A 17,872-nucleotide genomic window follows, 5' to 3' on the forward strand; every position below is an offset into this window, starting at 1 on the left:
TTCTCGGCCAATGCATCAATTAGTGTGGTGGGTTCAGTGCTGGCTAATTACCAATGCACTCACTAGAATATACTTACTAATTTCCTGCTCTGAGGTAGGATTAGGAGAAAGGCAAAGTGGGCTCAAAACATTAAAAGGGTATAAAGAAAAGTTTACTAACTGTAACTAAAAGAAAGGGTAATAAGAATCAGAACAAAACTTTCAGAACACTTCTCCTCTCTCCCTACAACCTGACCATGTAAAGAGACAAAACCTAAAATTTTCTGTCAGTTTACTACTCAAATAGTCTTTCTTCTGTTCACTTAGGGAGAGAAGTTCCTCTTGTTAATGTTATGGAGACTTCTCCACAAGAAAACAGTTCTCTCATGACTTTTCATTTCCACAAATAGCAGCTGCCTGGAAAAATCTGCAATCATGATGTCCCTCCCAATTTTTACAGCTTTTCCCACAGCTGTGTTTATGGGCCATGTCAACTTATGGGTATTGGTTTAAAGATGAACTATTTAAGAACAAAAATTCTCTTCAACTATTTCTGAAATCATCTTCATCTCTGGGAACAGAGATCTTCTTCTTCTCTCCCTGAGGGCACAGGGTCTCATCACTCTGCTCTCTTTCTCTGTTCAGACTTCTCATGGGATCACAGCTACTTCAACATTTGCTTACTTTAGCATGGAGGCCTTTACTGAACAAGTCATCTCCCCATTCTTTTCAATGCGTTATAGGGAAAAAGAGAGTCTGATGTATCAATTCCATCCTTCTCCATAGCTTTACCAGAGGATTTCAGCCCCAAGATCATGGCATCTCCTCATCCCTCCCATCTGGGACTCAACTTCCTCTTCACTGACCTGGGTGTCTTCACGTTGCTCCTCTGTGTGCCTGCACTTTGTCCTTTTCTCTCCCTGGAGGGAGGATGGAAGCACGGGAAGAGTCAATATCTGAGGCGGGGCCTGCAGATGGTTGCGTGAGCCCGGTCGGGCTGGGTCCTTGCGGCCGGAGCTGTTTTCCCATGGAGGTTTGTGCAGCGGCTGCGCTGGGGCTGTGTCAGGCTGGGCGGCGCTGGGAGCAGGGCCAGGATCTCAGCAGCCAGGCCAGAGCAGAGCAGCAGCACGGCCGGGGCCGATGGCTTCTCCTGGCCCTGCCCGCTGGTTGCGGGCCAAGCCCAAGGGCGGCAGAAGCTTGGCCGAGCCGGCCCGGCCCGGGGCTGCTCCTGGGGCCCGGCGGATCCTGGCTGGGCCCGGGCTGGCGGCGGGGCAGGGCTCGGCAGCGGCCAGATGTCAGCAAGCGCAGCCACGGCCCGGCCCGGCCTCGGCCCCGCGGCCTCCCCTCCCCTGCCCGGCAGCCGATGGGGCCTGGCGGGCTCCCTGGGAAGGGGCCCGGCCCCACGGCAGGAGCCGCCCGGCCCGCCCCGGCCCAGACGGGGGCTGGCACGGCCTTGGCACCTCTGTGCTGGCCAGAAGGGAAAGAAACCCAGCCAGGCTTCTTCCCCTTTAACTTGTGTCTTCACAGAGGCGTGTGCAGCTTCCTTCGTGGTTTAACAGATTGTCAGTTTTCACAGCTAATTACTGATTGGTTTTTTTGTCAGACACGGAGGAAACTGCTAACAGCTTCTCTCAGGACATCACTTGTGAGATGCAAAACCACCACAACAGCACAGAGCACAGAGCTCCTTTGTCCATATGTAGTGGTCATGTGCCTGAGGCCTCAGAACCCCACCTTGGGAGATCTCTGGGCCTTCTCCAAGGTGTTTTCAAATGAAAACATTCAGCTCATAGTCTAAGAAAATCACCAGAGGACAGGGCCAGCCTGACCTGTCTGTCCTGGTTACTTTTGTCTGGGAGCAGTCCTTGGATATACGGAATTTTGGAGGCCAAGTTCAAATTTTGGCCATGGTCCCTGGACTTGAAAGTTGGTTCTTCTTCACAGGAAGGTACAGAGCCCCTGTGTTTCAGGGGCAAATTAGAGGTGACCACCAAAGGCCAGATAGAGCTGGCCGTTTTTTTTTTTCTGGGAGACACTCTTGCATATAGGAAATTTTTTAGGGAGAGTACCAATTTTGGCAATGGGCATCTGAAAAGACAGACGGTTCTTTTCCATAGCAAGGAAAGCACTGAGCCCCGGTGTTTGGAAAGCAGGTGAGAGGCAGCTCCCAAGAGGCCAAGGGCAGCCAGACCTGTCTGTCCTGGCTGATTTCACTGGGGAGCAATTTTAGGATGTGTGGAGTTTTGGAGGTGGAATCCCAATTTTGGCCATGGGCACCTGGTCAGGATTGGATGATTTTTTGGTGCAGGAAAGAAAAGCATGAAGTCCAAGTGTTCTGGAAGAAGATGAGAGGTGGCCACCCTTAGGCGAAGCCAGCCAGACCTGTCTCTCCTGGCACCTTTCATCTAGGGGCTATCCTTGGATATAGGGAATTTTGGAGGTGGAATCTCAATTTTGGCCGTGGGTGCCTGGACAGGAAGATGAGTTCTTTTCATTAGGAAGGAAAGCACAGAGCCCCAGTGTTTCAGAGGCACATGAGTGCTAGCCCTCAGGAAGCCAAGGCCAGCCAGACTTGTGAGTCCTGGCAGCTTCTGTCTGGGAGCTGTCCTTGGATATAGGGAATTCTGGAGGCAGATGCCCAATTTTGGCCATGGGTGCCTGGTGGATATGGATGGTTTTTCCCATAAGAAAGAAAAGCACATGGCCCCAGTGTCTCAAAGGGCAGATGAGAGGTGGCCCCCAGGTGGCCAAGGCAGCCAGACCTGTTCCATGTTCCCTTGGTTTTGTGGGACCCCACAGTGTCACAATGGTCTCCTTGGTTCCATGAGGCCCTGGAGTGTCACAATGTCCCCCTTGCTTTGGCAGTGTCACAATGGCCCCGTGCTTCCATGAGGCCTTGCAATGTCACAATGGCTTTGTGGTTCCACAAAGCCCTGATGTGTCACAATGGCCCCTCGGCTCCATGCGCCCTCGCTGTGTCACAACGGCTCCTCTGTGACACTGCGGGCTCCACAAGGTCACCACGGACCCTTGGTTCCTTGGGGCCCCCAAGTTCCACAATGGTGTCCTTGATTCCATGAGGCCCCACAGTGTCACAATGGCCCCTTGGTTCCATGGGCCCAACAGTGCCACAGTGATCCCTTGGTTCCACAACTTCCCACAGTGTCACACTGGCCCCTTGGTTCCATGAGGATCTGCAGTGTCACACAGGTTTGTGACATTTGTCCTTGCTGCCCCTCACATCCCACTGCCCCACAAACAGCCCCGAGCCACCCGTCAGGGACAGGCCCTGCTGTGCCAGGCTGGGCTCAGGGCTTGGCCTTTCTGCTTCCCCCAGCCAGCCCAGGCCTTGCTCAGCATTGCAGTTCCCTGCTCTGAGCCTTTGGCTCCCTGCAGTCCTGGCCTCAAGGATCTGCTCTCACCAGTCCCTGGGGAGCCTTTGGCAGTGCCTGCCCTCAGTGGGGCCCAGTGATGCTCCAAGGGACTTGGAGTTTTGCTTCTGACTCCTTGAGCAGCTTCTTCTGCCTTCTCTCAGTGCCTGAGGGTCCTGGACTCAGCCCCAAATCCACCGTGGGGATCATCAAAATACAGAAAGCCTTTAGGGGTCTTTCACTTACTTAAATGGTCTTCAAGTCTCCAGGGCTTGTGCAACTGATTGGAGTCAGTTTGGAGTTCTGTTAAAGAGAAAGATTTCAAAGTGCACCTCATAATTTTTTTATCTAATCAAGTGAGTATTTTTTAAAAATTTCCGTTTCATGAATGATAGAAGCATTCCCCAAGTGATCTTGATGCTCAATGTCTCCTTAGGAGGTCTGGGCATGTAGAAGAATGAGCCCCTTGAGGGCTGACTCTGTTTGGACAAGCTGCTCCTCAGCCCCAGCCTCACCACGTCTGACATGGCCCACCTGGCACTGACATCCCTGTGCCCTGCAGCAGAACCTTGTCCCTGAGCTCTGCAGCTCCATGTCCCAGCCCAGTGCACCGTGTCCCACCTGCTCTCCTCAGGGCTCTGCCTGCACACAGGCCCAGGAGAAGTTTTCCTCTTGGTAAGGAAAGAACGGAAAAGCCTGAGCAGGTTTCCTGAACAACAAACCCCACTCAGGAAGCACCTGCTCAGTACAGGCTGCCTGGAATGGTGTCACCTTTCTACAAGGGTCAGTGTGACCAGAAATGACCTCTGGAAGCAGAATTCTCTGATTCTCCCAATTAGCTGCGAAATGGTGAGACTTTAGACATCTCTGACAAATTTCTTTCTTTTTTTGTCCTATTTCAGGTGTTTTTATGGGATGAAGATAGATGAGAAGAATATTATGGCCAAACCAAAAGGATACCCAGCCAGGTGTCTTCCCAACATGGATCACAGGGAATGTGGGTCACCGGGGCTCTGACCAACATGGGTCCTCCCATGGGGGATGGAGTTGGAGCAGTGCACGAAGCTCTTCCTGCAGTTGGGGCACTTGCAGGGCTTCCCTTACTGGTGGGTCCGTTGGTGTCGGGTCAAAGCAGAGCTGCTGGAGAAGCTCTTCCCACACTGGGGACACTCGTAGGGCCTCTCCCCGGTGTGGATGCGCCGCTGGGTGACGAGGGTGGAGTTGTGTTTGAAGTCCTTCCCGCAGTCAGGGCAGAGGAAGGGCCTCTCCTCGGTGTGAATCCGCTGGTGCAGGAGGAGAGTGGAGCTGGTCTGAAACCTCTTCTGACACATGGGACACTCGTAGGGCCTCTCCACAGTGTGGATCATTAGATGGATGATCAGCTTGGACCTCTGGCTGAAGCTCTTCCCACATTGCTCACACATGTATGGCCTTTCCCCAGTGTGGACCATTTGGTGGATGATCAGTTGGGCCCTTCGGCTGAAGCTCTTCCCACATTCCCCACACTCGTAGGGTCTCTCTCCAGTGTGGATGCGTTGGTGGATGACAAGTGCAGAGCTGCAGCTGAAGCCCTTCCCACACTCCCCACACTCGTAGGGCCATTCCCCAGTGTGGATCATCTGGTGCTGGATCAGAGTGCTGCTCTGCCTGAAGCTCTTCCCACACTCCAAGCACTTGTAGGGCTTCTGCCCATCATGAACCTGCTCATGGACCACCAGCTCTGAGCTCTGGCTGCAGCTCTGTCCACCTTCCTGGCACAGGGTGGGTCTTTCCTCCTCAGAGCCCTCTGGGCTGGGTTTGCAGCTCCTCCTCCTGTGGGATCTCTTGGGATTTTCCTCCCAGTTGGATTCCTTTGCCATGGAGCTGCTTAAAATGGCCTCTGCCATGAGGTTCTGCCGTGGGGATTTGTCCTCCCTGGTCTCCATCCTCAGCTCCTTGTCTGGGGCAGGAAGGACAAGGAGAGGATGGGATTTGCCTCCGTGCCAGAGGGAAGGGGAAGGAGATCCCCCCACTGCGTCCCCGGCAGGACGGCGTCGGCAGTGGGGTTGTCCTGCAGCCGGGGCCTGTGCTGGGCTGGGAGATGGAGCAGGAGAGAGGGGGAAGGGTGCACTGACTTCCTCCTCACCTGCCTGGGTGTCCCAGGGCTCCTTCCTCTTCCTCCCAGCATCCTCCTCCATTTCACGAATGCTTGCAGATGGGAAATTCTGTTTTGGGAGGAAAACAAGGGATGAGCTCATTGAGTTTTCTACTGGTTTGAAGCAAACCAGGGGGAGAATTTAAGCCAGAAATACAATTTAGTAAGAATATTAAGATCAAGGCAGTGAAACAGAAACACTGGCTTAATCTGACCGAATCAGGATATAACCTGACACCCCATTGGGCAGGCTGGTGGTAGCAGTCTGATGAAATGGTGGCTGCAGTCCTGTTGGAGTGATGAACGTGATTCTGTCAAAGCAGGGATCCTGTAGAAGGGTCTGGTCTTCCTCTGAAGGTCCAGTGGTGCTTATGGAGCTCTTGTCCTCTGGGAATCCAGTAGGCAAGGTGCTCCTGGTGTTGCAAAGGTGAGATTATATCCAGGCAGGAATGCTTGGTTCCTCCCCCTGGGCGGAGCATCCCACAATGGGATGATGTAATTTTATCAGTCCTGCAGTGACACTCAATGGCCCATGAACAGAAGATGGCCCCTGGAGGGCGTTATCAGGGCTGAGTCATGGCAGAGATAAAGAACACTGCCCCACCTGTTTATCACAGTTCATGAAGATGGTGACTGAAAACACACTTTTGGTTACATCTTACATTGTCACCTGAAACAGGGAGGCAATCCCTGCTCAGGGTGGGGGGTGAACCGAGGGCAGCCGAGGGCAGCAACAGCTCTGCAGGCAAGTGGCCATGGAACCTGGCTGCAGAAATGGCTCCTTGGGGTAGTTTCCCAGGAAACCTGGACCGATGAGGGTTGCCATGGCACCCAAACCCAGCAGTGGGGTCAGTGCAGTGTCGATGGCCACAGCCCCTTGCAATGGCCCAGGGCAGGTTGGGATGATGATCCACCCTCACAGCTGGCCCAGGACAGCTCTGCAGTGGCCTTAGAGGCACCTTGGGCTTGGAAAACACCTGAGGAGGGTGTCTGTTTTCAATGGGGAGACTCGGGAGTTTTAGATTGCTTCAAAAAAGAAGCAAAGCTCTCTTTGCCTGAGGGCCGCCAATTCTCCAAGCAAAGCAGGTCCCAGGTGAGTGAGGAGAGACAGGATGGGGTTGGGGAATGTGGAGCAAGGTTGTCCACACTGGGTCAGTGCTCAAGGAACAGCTTCTCTGAGCAGGCCAGACCTTCTTAGGAGAGTCCCTGGGTCAGTATCAGTCACTGAATGATGCAATGACATCTGCTTTAAAGAGAACAGTAGTAAAAGACACTCTTTAAAAGAGGGATACATTTTTATTAGAAGCTCTTTGAAACAATTCTCCATAACTGAAGTAGGAAAACTTCCTGATGAACTGCACCAGGCCATAGGGAAATGAAGGCACAGCCATGGTTTGTCAGGACTTGCTTGATCCTAATGAGCCTCGTGGTGCATTTGGAGCTGAGCCCTGGAACCTCAGGGCCTGAGAGGAGATTGCACAAACCTTTCCAGGAGTCCAAGTCAGAAGAAAACCCCAAAATGTCTCAAAGCATTAATGGGTCCCACTGAGGTCCATCCCCAACACGGGCTCCTTATGGACTCCTTGGTGGAGAGAACTGGAGGCCAGGATGGCACAAAAACCTCTCAGAGACTCAAAATGGCACAAAAACCTCACCGTGTGGAAAGGAAAATCCAAAGTACCTTAAAAAATTTTGAGTATCTCAAAGCATTAATGAGCCCCACTGAGTGTCAGTACAAAGCTCTCAAGGGACTCGTTAAGCAGATAATTGGGGCCATGATTGCACAAACCTCTCACAGAGTCTGTATCCAAAGGGAAACACCAAGTACCTTAAAAGAACTGAAGTACCTTGAAGCATTAATGAGCCCCACTGAGTGTTGTTCCTGACAAAGCCTCTCCAGGGACTAATTACAGCAGATAATTGGAGTCCATGATTGCAGAAAGCTCTCAGAGACTGCAAGGCAAAAGCCAAAGCCAAAGTCCTTTGAAAAACCTGCAGTGCCTGGGAGCATTGTGGAGCCCCCAGGGCCATTCTGAGCAAGGCTTCCCAGGGACTCCTTCCAGCAGATCCTTGAGGCCACTGGGATGTGGGCTAGGGGGGGATGCTGAGGGAAGGACAAGGGGCTGACAGTGCCCAGCCTGGCTGGGGCTGTGCCAGGAGGCCCCAGGGCCTCAGGACAAGGTGTCTCCTGACAGCCCTTGGTGGCACAGACCCTGCTGTGCCCCAGGCCACCAAGACTTGGCTTCTCTTTGTCCCCACCTGTCATCAGTGCCTCCAGTTCTCTGCTCTGCCTGGGGCCTGGGGACACTTTCTCAGTCGTGTCCCTCAGTGGGACCCATTAAAAGTCAAAGAAACTTTGGAGTTGGATTCTGACTTGGAGTTCTGGAGAGGTTTCTGCAGCTCCCTCTCAGGGCCTGATGTTCAGGGCCTGAGCACAAAGCCCCAGAGGCTCATTCAAGTCCTTGTGCTGTGTCTGTGCTGCTGAGCTGGGCCGGGCTCCTGGCACAGAGGGTGATGCTGGTAAGCAAGCAGAGCTTCAAAAGCACATTTCTCTGGATGAGCAGCTCTTCTCCCAGCCCAGCAGGGCTGGGGCACTGCCTGCAGCCAGCGCGGGCACAGCCCAGAGGCACAGAGAGCTTCAATCAGTCAGGGCTGGGAAGGTGCTGAGAAGTGCCTGGGGCAGAATCACTGCCAGCCCTTGGCACAGGAACCTCTGGCTGCAGGACAATGCAGCTGCAGCTCCTGCAGTGATCTCCTCAAGCTGGAACATGCCAATGCCCACAGCCCCTGTGAGTACATTCTCTGATGGTCTCTTGTGCAGAGCAGCCAGGGGTGCCCAGGGCTGTCCTGCAGAGCAGGGTCCTGCAGCCCAGGGCGCTGTGCTGGGCCAGGGACTCTGCTGCCTGCCAGGGACAGCTCTCAGCCGGCCCGGGGAGCTGCTGCCAGCGCTGGCCAGAAGCTGTGGGGGGAAGGAGCCACCCTGAGCAGGGCAGGTGCTGCTGCTGAGAGCTGCTGGCTGGGGCAGGGCTGCTCCCAGCTCCAGACCAGCCTGGGCACAGCTCCAGAGGACACTTCCCAAAGAAGGTAAGCCTGGGATTGCTGTAAAGATCAGCAGCTTTCCTGAGAGTGTTTTCCATTTCCTGCTTGGAGAAGGATGGGAAATTTGGGGTGATGACAGAAAGATTTTTACATTTGATACATTTTTATATATTCATAGCTCTATAAATTACTATTATATAGTTATAAAACTACAATCCTTACTGTATGCTATTAAACTCTTAATTAACTCTATCAAACTACTGTTGTATAGAGTCTATTACTATAATCCTTAATTAACTCTTTCCTAACCTTTCTCTTAGATTTATAAAACTATAATCCTTACTTTAGGCTATTAAACTCTTAATTAACTCTATTAAACTACTATTATATACTTCGATCAATACAATCTTTAATTAACTCTATTACATTTCCTAACCTTTCTGTTAGACTTCAGAACAATAAGCAGACTGTCTAAATACATTCCTGAAATACTGCATTGTCTTATTACCAGGAAGAGGACCTACAAGAAGAACATTTTGGTTTTGACCAGAATATGAGCAGTCATAACAAAAAGTGTGGCAAAGTAGACCTTGGACCTACACCAATGGGTTGAGCCAGGAGTGTGTAACTGGGACAACTGAATCTCCTACTGGATGCTCCTGTTAAATATCCCAGTTAATCAACCCTTATAAATTGTTGAAATCAGGAGCCGATTGTGCCTCATCCCCACTGGGACACCTGGAAGCTTCCAATAAAGGTCTGCTTTTTACTTTACTGTTCTAACTCTGTTGCAAGGGTTGTTTTTTTTTTTTTTTTTGTTTTTGTTTTTTTTTTCCTCTTTTGATCATAGACAGCAGGGGGATGAGAGAAGCAGAACAGGAATTGTAATTCCAGAATGACAGATCATTCTGAGTTGAAAGGGACACACAGGATCCTCAAAGGAATGTTTGAACATTTACAGAGACTCCAGAACTGTGACTTTGGGTGGTCAGTCTCTCTCCTGGCAGCCTCCCAAAGGACCTTCAGCCACTGCTCAGCCCTGGACAGCAGCAGCATCACCTTGGCAGGGCCCAGCAGGGCTCTCCTGAGCTGCCCTTGCCCAGCTGCACACAGACCCTGCCCCAGCCAGGGCCCTGCACACAGGCAGGTTTCTGTAGGGCCGGGCCGAGGGCACACGGGGTGGGATGGGCTCTGTGAGCACTGGCAGGGACAAGGCACCTCTCAGGAGGGAATGTCCAGGCCCAGGGAGATGCTCAGGGAAGGAGAGGGGGCTGAGCAGAGCAGTGCTGGGGGAACAAGCCCATCCAGCCCCTCACCTGCCCTCAGCCACAGGGAATCCTTTGCCTCTCCCATCTCTCAGTGGCAAAATCTGAGTGCAGCAGGAATGCTGGGGATGTCTGACCTCAGAGAGCCAGCAATGATGTGTGGATAGGAAAACAGTTCCTAAAACCAACTCCTGCCATCCTTTAGACCTGGAAGTGCAGATGCTACCAAGCGTTTCTGCATTAGAAGTGATTCCCCTGACAATTCCTGAATATCCAGCCTTGTCCCTCTGCCACATGGCCACAAACCCAGGGCAGCAGGGCAGGGATGGCTCCTCGAGAGCCCCCACGCACAGCCCTGGCTGCTCCTGGCACACTCAGCCAGCACAGCTGGAGCTCAGGCAGGGACCTGCGAGAAGGTTTGCCCAGAGCAGGAACAAGGGTGGGTGAGTCCCAGTGGGACAGGCTACAGGGAATGGCCCAGGTTTGGCTCCAAGCAGCCTCTCCTGACTTGTCACTGTCCTTTCTCCATGAACAGGTGCCCATGTGCAGCCACAGCAAATGTCCAACAGCAGCTCCATCAGCCACTTCCTCCTGCTGGCACTGGCAGAGACGCGGCAGCTGCAGCTCCTGCACTTCTGCCTCTTGCTGGGCATCTCCCTGGCTGCCCTCCTGGGCAACGGCCTCATCATCAGCGCCGTAGCCTGCGGCCACCACCTGCACACGCCCATGTTCTTCTTCCTGCTCAACCTGGCCCTCAGCCACCTGGGCTCCATCTGCACCACTGTCCCCAAAGCCATGCACAATTCCCTCTGGGACACCAGCACCATCTCCTACTCAGGATGTGCTGCACAGGTTTTCTTTTTTCTTTTCTGCACTGCAACAGAGTTTTATCTCCTGATCATCATGTGCTACGACCGCTACGTGTCCATCTGCAAACCCCTGCACTACGGGACCCTCCTGGGCAGCAGAGCTTGTGCCCACATGGCAGCAGCTGCCTGGGCCAGTGCCTTTCTCTATTCACTGCTGCACACGGCCAATACATTTTCCCTGCCCCTGTGCCATGGCAATGCCCTGGACCAGTTCTTCTGTGAAATCCCACAGATCCTCAAGCTCTCCTGCTCCAAATCCTACCTCAGGGAACTTGGGTTTGTTGCAGTTAGTGCCTGTTTGGTATTTGGTTGTTTTGTGTTCATTGTTTTCTCCTATGTGCAGATCTTCAGGGCTGTGCTGAGGATCCCCTCTGAGCAGGGACGGCACAAAGCCTTTTCCACCTGCCTCCCTCACCTGGCCGTGGTCTCCCTGTTCTATAGCACTGGTATATTTTACTACCTGAAGCCACCTTCTGTCTCCTCCCCATACCTGGATCTGGCCCTGTCAGTTCTGTACTCGGTGGTGCCTCCAGCCCTGAACCCCCTCATCTACACCCTGAGGAACCAGGAGCTCAAGGCTGCAGTGAGGAGACTGATGACTGGATGGTTTCGGAAACATTAAACTGCTTAGCAATTTTGCAAAATGACTTATAATAAAAGTCATCTTTGTTACTTCTTGTTGGTTTCATTTTGCAGGTTCTTTTTATTTGTTTCACTTTTTCAATATTGTCCTCAAAGAAATGTCATTGTTTGTGCCATTTCTCATTTTATTTCTCTCCACATTCCCGATGGCCACAGACTGTGTCAATGAGGGGCTGCGCTCTCGGTGGCTTTAAAGGAGCTAAAGGATCTCCCAGCAGGGTTTTCTGCAGAGCTGCCCTTTTGTTGCCTTCTCTGGAGCTGGAGCAGCAATGTCTGTGTGCAGAGCTGGGGGCAGATCAGTGCTGGCACAGCAGCTGTGCCCAGCAGCAGCAGCAGCACTTGGTGTTGGCAGTGCTGCTCCCGTGGCCCTGCCCCGCTGCCCTGGTGGCCCTGGTGTTGCTGCAGGGCCTGAGTGCTCTCGGGGCCGGGCACAGTCCTGGGGGTGGCAGTGCCGGGGCTGCAGCAGGGACAGGCCATGGGCACTGCTGGGGCAGCGCTGACGCCTCAGGCCAGGGCCTGGGGGCTCCAGGCTCCTTGCCCAGGCTCTCTCAAGAACACGGCCAGGCCAATGCTCAGCACAGAAAACCCCTGTCAGCAGCCCCAGGCTGGCCGTGGGCAGGCTGGGGGCAAACAGCACGGCTGGTGCTCTGCAAGGGCCCTGGGGGAGACAGGAAGGAGCAGCAGAGCAGGGGCTGATCCATCCCCAGTGCGCTGCACAGCCCAGGGCAGCGTCCCAGAGCGTCCTCATGGAGCTGCCAACAACATCCCCCCTCTGCAGCCCTGGCCTCTCCCCCAGCTCACACAGGTGCCTCATCCTTGCAGGCACAGACACGGCAGCGCTGGCTCAGGAGCCCCTGTTTGCATTGCACACAGCAGGCGGGAGCACCCCCGTGCTGGTGCTGTGGGGACATGAACCTGAGGGAGCACAAATGCCATCAGCCCCTGGGGCCAGGAAGGGCTGGGGGACGCCAGGGAAAGCACTCAGCTTTGTCCTGGCCTCTGCACTCAGCCAGAAAGTTTGTTCCCATCAGCTGGGAGTTTCCTGTCCCACTGCAGACGCTGTTGCTCAGAGCCAGGGCTGCCTGGCAGCCACCCCCAAACTGCCCTGAGCATTTCCTTGGCTCCACCTTTGATTTCTTTACTTCTCCCTGGCCCAGATTTCTTCCTCTTGCCCAGCCCTGTTCCCCGCCCTGCACACAGCCCATCCCTGTTTGCCCTTTCCTCTCTGGCCCCACTCCCCATTCCAGTTCCTGACTGGGCACCATGGGAACATCCCTTTGGGAGCAGGATCATCCCACAAGTGCTGCAGGAATTGTCTGCAGGCTCCTGCAGTGCCTGGTGCTGCTCCCTTGCCAGAGGCAGCCCAGGCCAGGGGGGCACATCTGGGCTGCTGTGTCTGCCTGTGGGGCTCCCTGTTCTGGGCAAGGAGGAGGAGCTGCAGAGGCTCTGCAGGACTGACAGGATGGGCTTTGGGGCTCTGAGGACAAGCTGAGGGACCTGGGCTGCTGCAGCTTCTGAAGAGGAGGCCCAGGGCTCCTCCTGCAACTGCTCCAAGGCTGGTTTCAGAGAATCCCAGAATCAGCACGGCTGGAAAAGACCTTGGAGATCATCAAGTCCAACCTGTGCCCTGTCACCGCCTTGTCTCCCCTGAGCCTCCTCTTCTCCAGGATCAACAACCCCAGCTCCCTCAGCCGCTCCTCACAGGACTTGTGCTCCAGAGCCCTCACCAGCCTTGTTGCCCTTCTCTGGACACGCTCCAGCCCCTCCATGTCCTTCCTAAATTGGGGGCCCAGAACTGGACACAGCACTCGAGGTGCTGCCCAAGCAGTGCCCAGCACAGGGGAAGAATCCCTGCCCTGCTCCTGCTGGCCACACCATTCCTGATCCAGGCCAAGAGCCATTGGCCTTCTTGGCCACCTGGGCACACGGCTGGCTCATGTCCAGCCTGCTGTCCATCAGTCCCTGCAGGTCCCTTTCTGCCTGGCTGCTCTCCAGCCCCTCTGTCCCCAGCCTGGAGCGCTGCAGGGCTTGTTGTGGCCAAAGTGCAGGACCCGGCACTTGGACTTGTTAAACCTCACCTTGTTGGATTTGGGCCCTGGATCCAGCCTGTCCAGGGCCCTGTGCAGAGCCCTCCTACCCTCCAGCAGATCAACACTCCCAGACAACTTGGTGTCACCACGGTTCCATGAGGCCCCAGAGTGTCCCAATGGTCTCCATGATTCCATGAGGCCTCCCAGTGTCTCAATGTCCCTTTGGTTCCATGGGACCCCTTGGTGTCTCCAAGTCCCTTGGATCCTTGGGCCCTCCAGTGTCACAATGGATCCTTGGTCCCCCAAGGCCCTGCAGTGTCACAGTGGATCCTTGGTTCCATGAGGCCTAGCAGGGCAGCAATGCTCTCCTTGGTTCCCGCTGTCTCCCATGCCCCCACTGTCAGGCTATAGAAGGACACCTGGCCGATGAAGGGGAGTGTGAGTGGGTACCTACTTTAGGATGGAGGTAATAATAAAAATTCCTCCCAATCCCCCCTCCCAAGCCAGGTGCCACTTCAGATTAGGTATGATCCCCTGGATCTGGAGAGTCAGCCAGATGGTTTAGAAGAAAATTATCTGCCCAGTGAGCCTCCCAGTTATGATTCATCTGTGAGACAGATCACCACCTCTGACATCAAAAGAGAAAGAAGGGTAATCGTGGTGGGTGACTCCCTTCTGAGGGGAACAGAGGGCCCCATATATCGACCAAACCCACCCCACAGAGAGGTCTGCTGCCTCCGTGGGGCCTGGGTACGGGATATCACTGAGACACTGCCTGGGCTGATTCAGCCCTCTGATTATTACCCACTGCTGATACTCCAGGCTGGCAGTGATGAGATTGAAAAGAGGAGTGTCAGGACAATTAAAAGGGACTTTAGGGCATTGGGTCAGGTGGTTATTAGGACAGGGGCACAGACAGTCTTTTCCTCAGTCCCTTTGGAGTCTGAGAAAAACGGTGAAAGCAAGAGGAGAGCTCACATTATCAACGAGTGGCTCAAAGGTTGGTGTCATCACCAGAATTTCAGATTCTTTAATCATGGGGCAACTTTTACAGCACCTGGCCTGCTTGGACCAGACGGGCTCAATCTTTCTGTTAAAGGCAGAAGAATTTTAGCTCATGAAGTGGCAGAACTTGTTGAGAGAGCTTTAAACTAGGTCTGAAGGGGGAGGGAGATGCATCTGGGCTGTCTGGAAGCAGGCCCAAGGGTGGTAAGCCTGAGTTAGGGGGGAAATCAGCAGCCCAGCTGAGGTGCATGTACAGCAATGCACGCAGCATGGGTAACAAACAAGAAGAGCTGGAGGTCATGGTGCAACAGCAGAGCTATGATGTAATTGCCATCACAGAAACGTGGTGGGATGACTCACATAGCTGGAGTGCTGCACTGGATGGCTGCAAGCTCTTCAGGGGAGATAGGAAAGGGAGAAGAGGTCCCTTTATATTAGGGAGGGTTTTGGCACCATAGGTATTGAAACTGATGAAGATGAAGTTGAATATCTACAGGTGAGAATTAAGGGGAAGGCCAACAAGGCTGACATCCTACTGAGAGTCTGTTATCGTCCACCCAACCAGGAAGAAGAGGTGGACAACTCATTCTATAAGCAGCTAGAGAATGTTTCTGGATCATCTCCATTTCTCAGTGCAAAATTTCTCAGTGAGAAATTTCTCCATTTCTCAGGGCGACCTGAGAAGGGAGGGGGGAATGCACCAGCACAGGGCCCATGGAACCATGGAGACACTGAGGGGACTCGTGGGATCATGGAGACCATTGGGACACTATGAGGCCCCATGGAATAAGCAAAGCATTGGGACACTGTGAGGCCTCATGGAACCAGTGAGACCATTGTGACCCTGGGGGTCCCCACGGAACCAAGAGGACCATTGTGACACTGTGGGGCCTTGTGGGACCAAGAGGCCTTTGTGACACTGCAGGGCTGCATGGAACCAGAGGCCCCTTGTGCGGGGCCTCGTGTCATCAGTGGTCCATTGTGACACTGTGGAGCCAAAGGAGATCATTGTGACACTGCAGGGCTGCATGGAACCAAAGGCCCCTTGTGCGGGGCCTCATGTCATCAGTGGTCCATTGTGACACTGTGGAGCCAAAGGAGACCTTTGTGACCCTGCAGGGCTTCATGAAACCAAGGGGCCGTAGTCACATAGAGGAATCCCATCAAACCAAGGGTTCGTCTTGACACTGAAGGGCTGCATGGAACCAAAGCCCCAGGGTAACACAGAGGGGCCTTGTGTCATCAGTGGTCCATTGTGACACTGTGGAGCCAAAGGAGACCATTGTGACACCCCAAACCACCAGGGTCCAAAGGTCCATTGTGACATGGTGGGCCTCATGGAACAGAGGAATCACGTGACACTGTGGGGCCTGGGGAACCACAGAGACCATTGTGACACTGTGGGGGGCCCATGGAACCAAGGGAACACGGAACAGGTCTGGCTGGTTTGGCCTCCCAGGGGCCACCTGACTGGTCCAGCTGACCTTGGCATGCTGAGGGGCTCTTCTCATCTGTTATTGAAACACTGGGGCTCTGGGATTTTCTTCCTATGGAAAAGAACTGTCCTTCTCCTCCAGGCACCCTTGGCCAGAATTGGGATTTCTCCTCCAAATTTCTTTATGTCCCGGCATTGTTCCCATGGGAATATTGCCAGGACAAGTCTGTCTGGCAATGGTTTCATGAAGGTCACTTTCCATCTGTCCCTAAGACATTTGGGGTCTGTGCTTTTCTTTTTTATGGGAAAGAACTGTCCTGCTTCTCAAGGTGCCCATGGCCAAGACTGGCTTCCACCTCCAAAATTCCCAATCTCCAAAGACTGCTCCCAGACAAAATCTGCCATTCCTGAAAAGTCTGGCTGGCCTTGGCCTAGTGAGGCTCTCACCTGCCTTCCAAACACTGGGGCTCTGGGCTTTCCTTCCGATGGAAAAGAACCATCCTTCTCATCAAGGAGCCCATGGCCAGAAATGGGATTTCACCTCCAACGTTGCCTGTTGTGACAGACTGGAGGAGATTGTTGGCTGGAAACATTTCATGTGTGGGGGAGGAAGGGGCAGGTGCAGCCTTGCCCTGCCCTGGAACCCCAGCCCTGCCCTGCCCTGGAACCCCAATCCCCCCAGAGCCTCTATCCCAGCCCAGCAGTGGATGCCAGTCCCTGGCACAGCACAGGCAATGCTCCACAGCCACCTCTGGAGCCCCAGCCCAGCTCCTGAGTGACCAAATGACCCCAAGTCCCACCTGGGGGAAGGGCCCAGGAACAACAAGGGGTATTTAAGGCTGAACACAAGGCAAGCACATATCTTGACTCTACCTCCTCTTGGAATTTCTATCTGAACACTGCTGGAATCCAGGAGTTGGTAGCTCTGTGTGTGCTTCTCTAGATCTTATTTTTCTCTCTTTCTGTGTCTACTTCTACTTCTGTCCTCTTGCAAATGTTGATTAACTTAAAATTGAACAGGCATAGAGTTTGTGAAGTTGAATGGGCCAAGTTAATACATTGAAAACTGTTTTCTGTTCACTGAATATCAAATTAAATTTTGCCAAAGTTTCTCCTATTTCCTAAAGTTGACAGTAAAGGCTGTTTTGTTCTTTGGAGCTCCTGAGAATCCCTTGTGGGTATTTCTCCAGTGCATCCAACACAGAGTACACAAACAATTGCAATTCCTTTTAAATGTCTTCTTGAGAGAGTTTTTTGGGGGATGGGGGTCAGGGCTTGTGTGTCCTGCTTGGCACAGCCCAGGCAGGGCTTTCACAGCCCCATCCCACACTCCATTTCCCAGCTGGAGCCGCTGCTGCCTCTGAGTTCTGCTGCCCCAGCCCCAGGGACGCTCTCCTTGTCTGCCCATTCCCCCACGGTCTCTGGGCAGGGATGGCCTCAGTGGGGGCTGCTGACATCCTCAGCACCTTGGAGGCTGCTGCTGAATTTTACTGCTCCAGAGGCTTCTTCAGCCTTCAGCTCTTCAGTTCAGGAATTCAGTGCCCCAGGGCTCATTAACATTCAGAACACCTTAACAAGCCAAACCTCTGGGAATAATTAAAGTTTTCAAATCTTTTGTGGTTAATTAGACAGATTTCAGAAGCCTATTGCAAGTGAATACACTATATTTAAAAAGACAGTGAGAAAGATTTTTTAAGTTCTGTATAGTTTTTTTTTTTACTGTTAATACATTGATAACTGCAATCGCCAATTGACTCTAAATCTAAGTACCTCCTCACACAGTTGGAATAGATATGAAAATCAAGACCCTTCATGGCTGACAATCAATCAGACTCTGTCCCTACCCCCACCCCACCATTTCCCCCATCCAAGCCCTGGCACTCAGAGCAGCCTTGTGCAAATCTGAGCTCCCTCCAGCCCAGGCTGCACCTGCAGCTTTCAGCTCCTTGGCTCCAACTCCCACCTGCTTTCCCTGGAGAAGGAGCTGCCCGAGACACAGAGGGATGTTCATTTCTTGTCAGCCAACAAAGCCAAGGGAAGGCACAGCTCGATCAAAAGTCATTCTTCTCCCTGGCTGTGCCCTGCCCCTGATCCCCACAGCCT

General features: G+C 53.4%; 1 protein-coding gene and 2 pseudogenes across 1 annotated transcript; 2 read left to right on the forward strand and 1 right to left on the reverse strand.

Annotated features, from left to right (window-relative positions):
• The window catches only part of LOC128820668 (uncharacterized), a 1,438,581-nt pseudogene that overhangs the window by 321,461 nt on the left and 1,099,248 nt on the right, over window positions 1-17,872 (reverse strand).
• Window positions 1-17,872, forward strand: part of LOC128820670 (zinc finger protein 850-like) — a 488,361-nt pseudogene that overhangs the window by 315,434 nt on the left and 155,055 nt on the right.
• On the forward strand, window positions 10,259-11,279 carry LOC128820639 (olfactory receptor 14A16-like). Its single transcript, XM_054001441.1, has one exon. The coding sequence runs from the start codon at window positions 10,347-10,349 to the stop codon at window positions 11,277-11,279; it is 933 nt and encodes a 310-aa protein (XP_053857416.1). The 5' UTR covers window positions 10,259-10,346.

This window comes from Vidua macroura, chromosome 30 (genome assembly GCF_024509145.1).
Source record: "Vidua macroura isolate BioBank_ID:100142 chromosome 30, ASM2450914v1, whole genome shotgun sequence".
NCBI lineage: Eukaryota > Metazoa > Chordata > Aves > Passeriformes > Viduidae > Vidua > Vidua macroura.

Bases quoted from the DNA above. Each gene is read 5' to 3' on its own strand.
- LOC128820639 (XM_054001441.1), top strand. From the start codon at position 10,347: ATGTCCAACAGCAGCTCCATCAGCCACTTCCTCCTGCTGGCACTGGCA.